The 12552-nt window shown below is 54.8% G+C and overlaps 1 protein-coding gene across 1 annotated transcript in view; it reads right to left on the bottom strand.

Annotated features, from left to right (window-relative positions):
* Positions 1–11393, bottom strand: part of LOC133346199 (sickle tail protein homolog) — a 190492-nt gene extending 179099 nt beyond the window's left edge. Inside the window, 1 exon segment of the mRNA XM_061557694.1 lies at positions 11071–11393. Within this exon segment, the coding sequence (XP_061413678.1) occupies positions 11071–11209 (139 nt within the window). The 5' untranslated portion in view covers positions 11210–11393.
* Positions 11394–12552: the final 1159 nt, after the last annotated feature.

The raw sequence follows: 12552 nt of genomic DNA, 5'->3' as shown, positions 1-12552 counted from the left end.
GCATCCAACTTGACGTGGCAGGTGATCACACACAGACACACACAGCCACACTCGCACGCACCATCACGAGTGTGTGTACCCGAGGGGGGCAATCAAAAGCCACGATTCTGACAAGAGGGCTCGGCGACCTCGTGTTACGTTTACTTTAGTCCCGTTACTTGGTGTGACACTGACCAGCGAAGTGAAGTATGGTCAAATCAACCCCCCCCCCCCGCTCCCCGTCACCCCCCTTTCCCACAATATCCGCGTGGTTTCTGGAGGCCCTCATCCAGCAGTGGATTAGCAAAGGGGCTGCAAACGCTCCTGCAGCGGCATAGCGCGTTCGTCAATAACACGGTGTGGCCCTAATGAAGAAGAACATCAATAATAAGCGACGTTTTGGGCAACGGTCCTTCAAAATAGCACGTAAATATAAACCATTTGAAGGATTGTCATAAGCGTCGCCTTATATTTTGTATCTTTTAAAGCCAAAGTACTATTTGTTTCGTGACATCACTGCCAATGCAGCAGCATCACCAATGTTGCGCCTGCGTAATGATCAGATCGGTGCACATAGACAGAGAACACATGGTACAACCAGAGAACACGTGGTACAAAAGTGTGCAGAGACAGAGAACACGTGGTACAAAAGTGCGCAGAGCCGCTATGGAAATGTGCGCGCTTGGAATCATTGCACCGAGAGAAAGATATTGAAACACCGAGGTTAAAAAGATAATCCATTGATTGAAGAAAGTATACGTAATTCAAAGCCATCGCTTTGAGACGTCTTCTTCTTTGAGACGTAGGAAACGCAACTGGACTCGGGCTCGGACGATGGCGACTCACAGCGCATTCCGTATTTCCTCTCCCCCCCCCCTCTACGGTTGGCGCAGCTGCACAGGAGATCCCCGCGTGTGTTTGCGTGCTTGTGCCATATCCTGACACACGTGAAACATTAACTTGCAATGCTAACGTGTTCATAGGCAGCAAGCGGGCTGCCACTGTCCCAGCCGAGCGGGTCAACTTGGTTTGACTCCCACTGTAAAAAAAAACAACCCATAAACTATTTTTATTTTAGCAGGTAAGGCTCACTGAGCTGTCCGGCTCTTTTTTCAGAAGCGACCTGGCTATCACAAACGACAGCTCAAACAAGTGGCTTATCACGTGGAAATGTGTAGCAGCCAAATACTCTAAAACGCATGACGGTGATTTTAAATGTGGTGGGAAAAACCGGAGGGCCCGGAAAAAAATACACGTGACCACGGGGAGAGAGACACCGCAAACTCCAAAATATACAGCAGCAGCAGGCGTCAGGGTCGGGGTTGGACCCACGACCTGCTGTACACCAGGCGAGGTGGTTAACATCTCCTAGCCACCGTGATGATGATGAGAGAGAGAGAGACACCGCAAACTCCAAATATACAGCAGCAGCAGGCGTCAGTGTCGGGATCGAACCCACGACCTCCTGTACACCAGGCGAGGTGGTTAACATCTCCTAGCCACCGTGGCGCCACTGGAAGGCGTGTGGCCCAACACACCCGATTCGTTTGGACGTTGCAAATCGAGTCCCGTGATGTTGATGATGACGACGGCTGTGATGATGGTGATGATGGTGCAAATGATAAATGGTCGTGACGATAAGATGACTCTTATCAGAGCCGTCTCAAGGCTACGGCAAATCGGGGTGATTGCCCCGGGCCCCGCGTTTTGTGAGGGGGGGGCGCTTCGACGATCACAGTAATGGTGATGACGAAAACGATGAACGCGACGACGCCGTTCTGAATGATGATGATGTTGATAGTCCCTGATGTTCTGCCATAAATCTGGCCTGGATCGAGGCTTCTTCTGCCGTCACCTTCATTTCCTTACCCCCTGAGCAGCTGCTGCTGCTGCTGCTGCATGAACCCTCTGGAGGTGAACCCTCCTGCTAGAAGACACAGCGGTGGTGGGGAGGGGGGGATTTGCCACCAGCACGATAAATTAACGTGGGACCAGTGGCGTAGTGACGACATCATCAGCTTAGGTGGTGCGGCAATCGTTCAGATGGGGCCCAACAATGGATTTGTCTTGTCCGGTCGCACCTAGACGCTGTTGTCGATCGCGGCTCCTCTTGTCCTCATCACATCGTCGTGACGCTCACGGTCTCGAACATTTAGCGCTGTAGGGGCACTCCGTCGTCGCAAAATGCATCCACTACAGCTCCGTGGTAAGTACCTCTTTGCAATTGTACGTGATTGCTTCTAATGAAATTAAAATAATACGTGGAACGTAAATGACATAATGTTCGTGAAAATAAAAATTAAACCGCGTTTTAAAGAAGCGTTGTTGTTGTTGTTCTTTGCCACTGTTGTTGTTGTTGAAAGAAAATCTCGTGGTGGTTGTCAATTGGGGACCCCAACTCGAAGCTTTGGCCTCCAAAGGGGGTGGATGTAAAGGACCCCTCCCCGCGCCTGAATTGACAATCCCTGCTCGTTGGTTTGATTCTGAAGACAGCAGCAGCATCACGCGTGCCGACCTCATTGACGATGTGTGCCAGCTTGCAGCAGCGGTGATATTTTATTGTTTTGGGCGTTGGGAGACCAGACGGATGTGGAGGTTTCGAAACGGAATCATTGGGCGGTGGTCGTCTTAGGTTGCCTACGTAAGCCGGCGGTGTTTTCATTATTATTATAACAAAAAAATATATTCATCTCTCAGTACATGTTCAGAAACTGTATGAATTCGTTATCTAATTACTCGCCTCGCTGAGAAAACCCGACCAACAGCGTGGGTTTTTGGAGACAAAACCACGGACATCTCCTCCCGTCCTGCCTATAAAATCATTCGTGGGTGACGTCTCAAACGGTCTTCCCCTCCCCCCCTATTGACGAATCCGTAACGTGCCAGCGTGGTGAAGTATGGTCAAACAATTATCGTGACCAGCAGTGGATTTAAAGGTGAGCTGTGAATGACACGTCCTGAATTTACTGAATAAATCTCCAAACTAAACGTTGTAACTTTAAGTTGTTCCAGCAGTGAAATCTCTCCTCCTGGACCTACTTTACTATTCGTGTGTTGGTCAGTGAATGAGTGCGTGTGAGTGAATGAGTGTGAGTGTTAGTGAATGAGTGAGTGTGAGTGAATGAGGAGTGAGTGTGAGTGAATGAGTGACAGTGTGAGTGAATAAGTGAGTGTGAGTGAATAAGTGAGTGTGAGTGAATGAGGAGTGAGTGTGAGTGAATGAGGAGTGAGTGTGAGATGAGTGAGAGTGTGAGTGAATGAGTGCCAGTGTGAGTGAATGAGTGTGAGTGAATAAGTGTGAGTGTGAGTGAATGAGGCGTGAGTGTGAGATGAGTGAGAGTGTGAGTGAATGAGTGAGTGTGAGTGAATGAGGAGTGAGTGTGAGTGAATGAGTGAAAGTGTGAGTGAATGAAATCGGATTGGGAGGACGCACTTGCAGGTGCCAGGGTGGAGAGATGTTAACCACCTCGCCTGGTATACAGGAATGTCGAGGGCTCGATCCCGACCCTGACGCCAGCGGTACATTTGCAGTGAATGTTGCCGATCGTCGCATGACCGTCCACTGTGGACACATTCGTCCCACGCTCTCTCGCTGGAGTCACGGGCGCGACGCGTCAAGCAACTCCTGGCGTCGTCACGTGGAGGCCCGAGCTCAAAACCCACCACCACGGCTGGGCTCAGGTCCCCTTCAAAACGCCACGGGAAAGCGAGCGAGGGCGAGTGTGAGAGAGCGAGAGAGAGTGTGTGAGAGAGCGCGAGATGGCAAGAGCTTATGCACGGTGCGTGGGAATTGGTGAGGAATTTCACGCCGAGTGGCGGCACGGGCAGAGCGGGCGGCCTGGGATGGAGCGTTGTTTGGCACCGTGGTGATGGTGGATGGGGCACGAGGCATCGTGGTGATGGTGGATGGAGCACGTGGCACCGTGGTGATGGTGGATGGAGCACGTGGCACCGTGGTGATGGTGGATGGAGCACGTGGCACCGTGGTGATGGTGGATGGAGCACGTGGCACCGTGATGATGGTGAATGGAGCGCATGGCACCGCGGTGATGGTGGATGGAGCACGTGGCACCGTGGTGATGGTGGATGGAGCACGTGGCACCACGGTGATGGTGGATGGAGCACGTGGCACCGTGGTGATGGTGGATGGAGCACGTGGCACCGTGATGATGGTGGATGGGGCACGTGGCACCGCGGTGATGGTGGATGGAGCACGTGGCACCGTGATGATGGTGGATGGAGCACGTGGCACCGTGGTGATGGTGGATGGGGCACGTGGCACAGCGGTGATGGTGGATGGAGCGCGTGGAGGCACCGCGGTGATGGTGGATGGAGAGGGGGAGGGGCTAATAAAGTGCAGCGGTCGCCTTGACGCCAGGCTGAGGTGGCACCGTCGACGGATCTCGAGTTTCACTGTGCCGACCTTCGTGTGGCGTGTGTGTGTGCGTTGCACGTCTGTGTGTGTGTGTGCGTTGCACGTATGTGTGTGTGTGTGTCTAGGTGCTCGCTAACAGCACTTGCCCCTACAGTCTGTTAAGGCTAAATGGGGGGTCTTTATCTTTGTTGCAGTCTGTGTGTGTGTTGCACGTCTGTGTGTGTGTTGCTAATCCTCGAAAGATCTGGACAAAGTCCCATCGGTGAGCACCTCCGGCAGGCAAGGCTGCGTTGGCTGGGCCATGTAGCCCACATGCCCAATCACCGCATGCCCAAACAGCTTTTGTTCGGCCGGATCGTTGGGGCTAAACGGGCGCGGCACGGGCTAGAGAAGAGATGGAGTGACGTGGTGCAGGAGGATGTGGAGCTGAGTGGACTTGCCGATGACTGGTACCAGCGTTGTCAAGATCGGCCTCTGTGGAGGAGGCTCGTGAAGGACGCTACTGGGCAGTTGGAGGCAGTCGCCCTCCAACAACAACAGAGGGCGGAGGAGCGACGCTCACAACAACGAGTGGAGCGCCGGGTGGCTAAAGCACAGCAAGTTGGCACAGTAGGGGGCACACGGTGGTGCATCAGCCAGTCATCTCGGTCATCTCAGTCAGTCGACCCGTGGCACCTGGGTCTGCCCCGTGACCTCCTGCCAGCGGGCGTTCGACACTTCACGTGGCCTCAAGGTGCACATGGCCTGGCACAAGCGTCGTGGTGACGTCACCGCCACTTTGTGGCGAATGGCGGTTGTTGTTAATCGCAAGGTGAGTTATCCAGGGGGCGTTCTAACTGGGTCGCTCAATTGTCCTCAAATGCTATGCCCCTGCTGGAATCGCGTTATCCAAGCGATGATGATGATAATTATTTTATATCATATTTTTGTTAAATTATATTTTATTATGTTTATTATATATTTATGATAATTGTCAGAGTGACAATGCGGAGTCAATTGCCAATGTACCTGACGACTGCGATGATGATGGTGGTGAATTCTGGAGATTCATTTGTATGATGATGATGATTCTGATGATTAAATTCAGGATGCAACCAAGACAACAAGCAGGGCTCACTGTCAAAGCCCCCAATTAGCCTGTACTCTGGGGGGCGGGGGGTCGCTCATCACCCACCCCCGTGCCCCCGTAGCTTGCGACGCCTCTAAACCCGGATTCATCGCCAGGGGCAAACCCTACTCCCGCTTCCCCTCTGACCTATCACTGGTTCACGCCTCTCTCTCTGTCTCCCTCGACGAAATATTAAAACGAACAAATCCTCGCCGTTTCTGCTGCACGATCGCGATGCCATCTCACCGCACATCGTACCGACGACGGTGATGGCGATTGTTACATTTGCATGGATCGTCAGGGATTGAGGTGGCTTTGGAAGGCATTCATCCAGCAGTGGATCGACCAAGCCTGACGATGATGATGATGATTCAGTGGTGAAGTGCAGCGATTAGCGCGCTGTGCTACTAACCCAGCGAGCCAAGTTCGATTCCCACTCACAACCAATAGCAGTGACGAATATCTGAACCTGTCCTGTGCCTCCCTTAGATCGACTCAGCCTCAAATAACGAGTGCATTTGGTGCAATGCGGTAAACATCGCCACGAGGGAGACAAAGGTTACCGGGCGTGGTGCTGGCCATCCACCCCCTCCATGGGTGCTCGTTAACAGCACTTGCCCCACCAGTCTGTTAAGGCTATACGGGGGATCTTTGTCTTTGTGTGCACGTCGTCCACACGTGTGCATGCACGCAGCCTCCCCCCAACTCTCCCCGGGGTCTCTCTTCTGCCCGCCACTCTATTGGTTTATTCAAATAGAATAATCGGCTCTCGGTACGAGCTCCCGACAGAAGCGCAGTGCAGCGCGACTGCAGATTACAGTAAATACCACAGGAAATGAATACGGGACCGGGGGTAGCCAAGTGCAATGTTCCATGCGGCATTGCATGCACATCCAACCCCCCCAACCCCCACCCGAGTAAATCCCCCCCACCCCACACCCCCCTCTCCCTTCCAGCCCTCCCTGAGAGACTCAAGGAGCGAGGGGCGCGCGTCGCAGACGTGGTCGAGACGTCGTGGGCCGGGATCGCACTCGGACCTGGGACCGCGGGTGTCGCAGCAGCGCTCCGTGTGCGATGATCCCCGTCACCTGCACGGCTCCGTGACGCTCGGGGAATCGTTTCAAGCAGCCGGAGCTGTCCGTGGTTGAGCTCCGAAAAATTTTACGGGGGATGGGGGGCGCTTACAAAGCTTCGCACTCGGGAGACTCACGACGCATCACCGAGACAAAGTCCACAGGCACTAGGGACTTGTTTAATTTCATTAGAACTCATCAGACTCTGCAGACGAGTATGCCAGGCTGACATCGCCTGTGCGTGGGTTGTTGAATGCGTGTGTGTTGATGTTGTTGTGTGTGTTGATGTTGTTGTGTGTGGTTTGTTGAGTGTGTGTTGTTGAGTGTGTGTCGGTTGTTGAGTGTGTGTTGTTGTTGTTGAGTGTGTGTGGTGTCGAGTGTGTGGTGTCGAGTGTGTGTGGTGTTGAATGTGTATTGATGTTGTTGCGTGTGTTATTGAGCGTGTGTGTGTGTTGATGTTGTTGTATGTGTGTGTTGTTGTTGTGTGTGTTGTTGCTGTGTGTGTTGTTGTGTGTGTGTGTTGTTGTGTGTGTGTTGATGTTGTTGTGTGTGTGTGTGTTGATGTTGTTATGTGTGTGTTGTTGTTGAGTGTGTGGGGAGCGGTCGTGTACCGTCTCGCCCCGATTCACCACGCACATCCCCCCAGCGTGCTCCGTTTCAGCCGGGACAGCCTGGAACGATGTTTCCATGAATTGTTTGCGCACGCCACATCCCATCCCACCTGTCGGTGACCCTTAACCTGTCCCGTGGGTGGAATCACCCAGCGGGAATGCATCGACTCGCGCCCGTCACGAGGAATTGCCACCAGCGGCCCGGGGCTGTACGCACGGGGAAAGCGCACTGCCTGCAATGATCACTTGAGCAGAAAATCACTTCGACTCCACGGGGCGACAACGCTTGGAACTTTCCTCCGCAAAATGGTACTCATTTTATCGACCCACACCCCTGGCCCCGGAAGGATGAAGGGCGTGAGTCAATGGCCAGCAGACGAGATTTATGACTCGACACCTTCCGAGAGCGCGAGCCGCTCGCTCGCTCTGCCCCTGAAGCCACCTGGGCGGACACGCACTGCCCATGGCTTGGTGATCGTGACGGTGCTCACGGCGTCACGCACTTGGGTGCGACAGCCACAGAAGGTTCGCGAGTTTGAATTCGGCACGCACGCGCCCGTGAGCGTCCATGGCGCAGGCTTTGCACAACCGCTGCCTCTATTAGGCACACACACACACACACAGACGGAGGCGTCTACCTAAGCCAGCACACCTGTGTTGGAGGGGCAGATAAGGACGGAGGAGGGGGGGGTGCTCAGGATTTGTCACCAGGCGTGCTCGTGACCTGCTGTCTTCTCGCGTGCGTGTCAATGTGTACGCAAGTCGCTGCGCATGCGTCAGCCTTTTATGAGCGCTCGCTAACGGCACTTGCGCCCCGACAGCGTGCAGAGGACTGTATCTCGGGTGACCTTTGTCTCTTTGTCAATTCGAGTGGCTCCGCCTGGCTCGGCTCAGCCTTTGGCGGGGGGCGGCGTCAGAGCATCAGCGGCGGCGCGTTCGACGCCTGTTGGAGAGGTTCACGGTTCGATCTCCGCGGCCGTCCGGGTTATTACTGCGGGGGTGTGGTACCGAACCGCGACGAGACCACGTGTCCTTTGCTTGACATGCGCACGTTAAAGATCCCGTGATGTCGTTGGCAAGAGCTAGGCCATTGTGTGCCGGAGGGAGGGTCCAACATTTTTTTTGTCGAATGTGAAAAGTTACCCGCACGCGGCTCGTTTGGAATCGCACGCGGCAACCAACACGTGGCAGGACTCTCCTGAAAGAGAGTCATGAGACTCGACGAGGCTTCTCCCTGGGTGAACAAGCGTTGTTGTTGCTGTTGTTAGTACGGTTGAGATGATGAGGACCTGGTGCGGTGTGTAAACTTCGGCACTGGGGAGACAAAGACGGCCGGGCGTGATGCTGCTGGCCCCAGCACCCCTCTGTGTGCACCGTGCCGGCCCTCCTCGGTGCGTCTCGCTCACGTCACTTTCCTCCAACGGTCGGAAACGGGGCAGCTTGTCATCATCATCATCATGACCAACACCACCACCAAATGTGATTTGTTTAATATAATAACAGCACGTGTCCCGACTTATTGGGCCACCCTGTGTATGGGGAACTGCATGTGGGCATGCGTTATGAAACCGGCGACCTGAGTTCAATCCCAGGCCACGAGTGCTGAATTGATCCTGACCCCACCCCCTTCACCAACCCGCACAGACCAGCGTGGGGACGCGTGGCTTAACAACCCCACAATGGCAACATTTCCCCGTGTAGCCAGCGGACACATTGTTGGGGCAAGTGCTGTTAGCGAGTAGCACCTATGAAGGCCGGCACGGCACACGAGGGGGTGGGTGGCCAGCACCACGCCCGGTCGCCTTTGTCTCCCCAGTGGCGATGATTGCACACTGGACCAGGTCCTCATTTGAGGCTGAGTCGACCTAAAAGAGGCCCCGGACCGATTCAGATAATCGTCACAGGTGTCGTCAGCTTAGTAGCGCAGCGCGCTAACCGCTGCACATACAATCACACACAAACCACCTATGCATACCGATACATGCCTATACGTACCAATACATTGACAGCTGTACACACCCACCTGTATACACAGGAACCTATGTACACACACACGTGACTCCCATTGTACACGACCCTCTCTGCCCCATGCTTGCGAGGCTTTGTCATCTCGCCGCAGGTGGCGATGCTGTTGTACTCCGCGTATCTGTACAGCTGCATCAAGCTGTCTGCAGCTCTACCAAGTTGCAGCTGCATCCTGTATGCAGATCGCTGTGCGTAGCTCTGGCAGTCGTGTGTCTATTGGCAGCAGCCGTACCACACTGCACCGTGCTGTGGCGGTCTCGAACAGACTCATGTCACTCTGCAGCCGTGACCATAACGTGGCTTGGATGTGCGTGGTGCTGCTGCATTTTTTAGATTCCCGCTCACACAACCGGCGTCCGTGGCTCCCCTAGGTCGACTCAGCCGTAACTGAGTACAGCACCCGCTGCTGTGTGTAAACGTCAGCACTGGGGGTTCCGGCCACGCCACCCTCTCGCGTGCCGTTGCGGGATTAATAGGATTAGGTGCTCGCTGACAGCGCTCGCCCAAGAGTATGCGAAAGGCTATACGGGTGAACTATGTCTCTTGTATGGTGGTGCAGCTGTAGCTTACTGCAGATGGAGCGTGACACGGTGGACTGTATCTGTGTTGTGCTACCGCCAGGTGTAGTTGCTGTACCAACGTGCCGTGGCTGTAGCGTGCTGAGGGTGTGCGGGCAGCTGTAGCTGCTGTAGCTGCCTGCGTTTGAATCGATAGCGTCCGTCTGGCGACGTTAGCCAGCAACGCCGTAGCTGCTGTATATCAGCCACCGCGTGCTGTGTCTCCGCAATGCTGTATATCCCGAGCTGTGTCTGTGTCGGTACCTGTGGCCACTCAGCGTTTCTGCATCTCGGTATCTGCACGCGCTATTGCTGTATCGATGCTGTTGGTAGCTGTATGTCATGTATCCATGATGTGTGTAGCTATAGGTGAATTGCTGTATTGGCGATCTAGCTATTGCTGTATCCATGCTGTGTGTAGCTGTATGTGATGTAGCTATTGCTGTATCCATGCTGTGTGTAGCTGCAGGTGATGTCGCTATTGCTGTACCCATGCTGTGTATAGCTATAGGTGATGTAGCTATTGCTGTACCCATGCTGTGTGTAGCTGTATGTGATGTAGCTATTGCTGTACTCATGCTGTGTGTAGCTGTATTGGCGATGTAGCTATTGCTGTACCCATGCTGTGTGTAGCTGTATGTGATGTAGCTATTGCTGTACCCATGCTGTGTTTAGCTGTAGGTGATGTCGCTATTGCTGTACCCATGCTGTGTGTAGCTGTATGTGATGTCGCTATTGCTGTACCCATGCTGTGTGTAGCTGCAGGTGATGTTACTGTGTTGGTGATGTCGCTATTGCTGTACCCATGCTGTGTGTATGTGTTGGTGGTGTCGCTATTGCTGTACCCATGCTGTGTGTAGCTGTAGGTGATGTCGCTATTGCTGTACCCATGCTGTGTGTATGTGTTGGTGATGTCGCTATTGCTGTACCCATGCTGTGTGTAGCTATACACGATGTTGTTGCAGCCATGCTGCGTGTAGCTGTAGGTGCTGTTGCTGTATTCTCTATCTCGCTAGACGTAATGCTGCTGCCTCCATGCTGTGTGTAGCTATCGTTGTTGATGTCGCGGTGTCCATGATGGGGCTGTCGCTGCTATTCACCATGCCCGGCTGTGGCTGCAGGTGCGAACCCACCCTGAGCCACCAGCAGCAGCACCGCCAGCCAGCGGCACGATCCTCACGCAGTGCTGCCCCTGTGGATGCCGTCAGCACCCACCCAGCCAGCCAGCCGACCTCCCTCCCCACACCCTTCATCCGTGCTGTAACCATAGCCACCGTCACGCTCTCTCCGCCGCTCGACTCACGACGCCGACACCATCGGAGAGCCCGAGGGCATCACTCACCCGACGCAGCAGCCGCCGATGCTGCCGACGATGACGCCGCCGCCGCCGCTGCTGCTGCTCCTGACGATGTCCGATCTCCGGCGCGGCTCTGAGCCTGCCTGCCCCCGGAGGGCAGCCCCGAGTGGCGAGCCACCGACATGGCCTCCTTGGCTCCCGGCTCGCTGCGGCTCACGGGAGCGAGAGGAGAAATTCACTCCCCGAGTTTGTTTTTGGTGGCGGCGGCGGCAGCGGCCGTGGCGAGCGCGGGCGGAGATCGTCGGGATTCAGAACGCGTCCCTCTCCCTCCTGCTCCTCCTTGCTGCCTGCCTCTCCCCGACCTTGCCTCTCTCTCTCTGATACTCTCCCTCTCTCCCCCTCCCCTCTCTCCCTCCCCTCTCTCTCCATCCCCTCTCTCTCCCTCCCCCTCCCCTCTCTCTCCCTCCCCTCTCTCTCTCCCTCCCCTCTCTCTGATACTCTCTCTCACCCCTTCCCTACGGCCCTTTCACCCCCCCCCCTCTCCCCTACCACTGTGTGCTTACCTCTCTCCCTACCACTGTGTGCTTACTTCTCTCTCTTTATTTTTTTTACGATCAGAGGAAACAAGAATATGCTCGGTGTAGTCGGCACTTTGCTTCGTTCATCATTTCGTTTTGTTTTTCCAATGCCTTGCTTTATATGCCTCCACCCCCCCCCCCCTGTTTAAATGAAAAATTTCACGAAATATTTCACGCTCTGCTCTTCTCCTTTTTACCCCTTCCCCCTCTCTCTACCCCCTCTCTCTACCCCACCCCCCTCTCTATACCCGCCCCCCCTCTTTCTACCCCCTTCTCTCTACCCCCTCTCTCCACCCCCCCCCTCTCTCTCTACCCCCCCTCTCTCTCTACCCCCCTCTCTCCCTACTCGATGTCTATGTTCCCCCTGCTTTCTATGTACATATTTATTTTACTACGACAAGTGCTGCATCTGCACCCAGCCCTCCTCGCAAGTCTTACGGCCTCCGACGGTAGCTCATATCTGCCACCGAGCACACGGCCTCCTCCAGCGCCCACTGCCCCTTGAAGGCCGGCACGGCGTGGGTCAGCCGCGCATGGCGGAACTCCAGCCCACACCCTGGCAGCGACCTCTCCTACCACTATGTGCCGACCTATCTCTCGCTCACGCCCTCTCTATACAATTCTATCCTCGCCTCTGTCTCTCAACCATTCTCTCGAAATCACCACTACAACCGCTCTCTCTCTCTACCTCCCGTGACCACTCTTTCTCAGCGTCTCCTAACCTCTTCCCTGCCTATCTAGCACCCACTCACTCTCTCCGTATCTCTCTGCAACAACCCTCGCTCTCACAACCACTCTCTTCAATTCACTCAGCCCACCGCCACCCTCTCTGTCGTTATGTCGCTTGCTCTCCCTCTCTCTCCTCTCTCCCCCTCCGCTGTCTCCCTCCAGCCCCCTCTCTCGCTCTCCGTCGCTCTCCCCTCTCCCTCCCCTCTCAAATCCGCAGTCC

The sequence above is a fragment of the Lethenteron reissneri genome, chromosome 23, assembly GCF_015708825.2.
Source record: "Lethenteron reissneri isolate LAM-NWPU_2019-01 chromosome 23, ASM1570882v1, whole genome shotgun sequence".
NCBI lineage: Eukaryota > Metazoa > Chordata > Hyperoartia > Petromyzontiformes > Petromyzontidae > Lethenteron > Lethenteron reissneri.
This window is presented reverse-complemented; position numbering and strand designations above follow the sequence as displayed.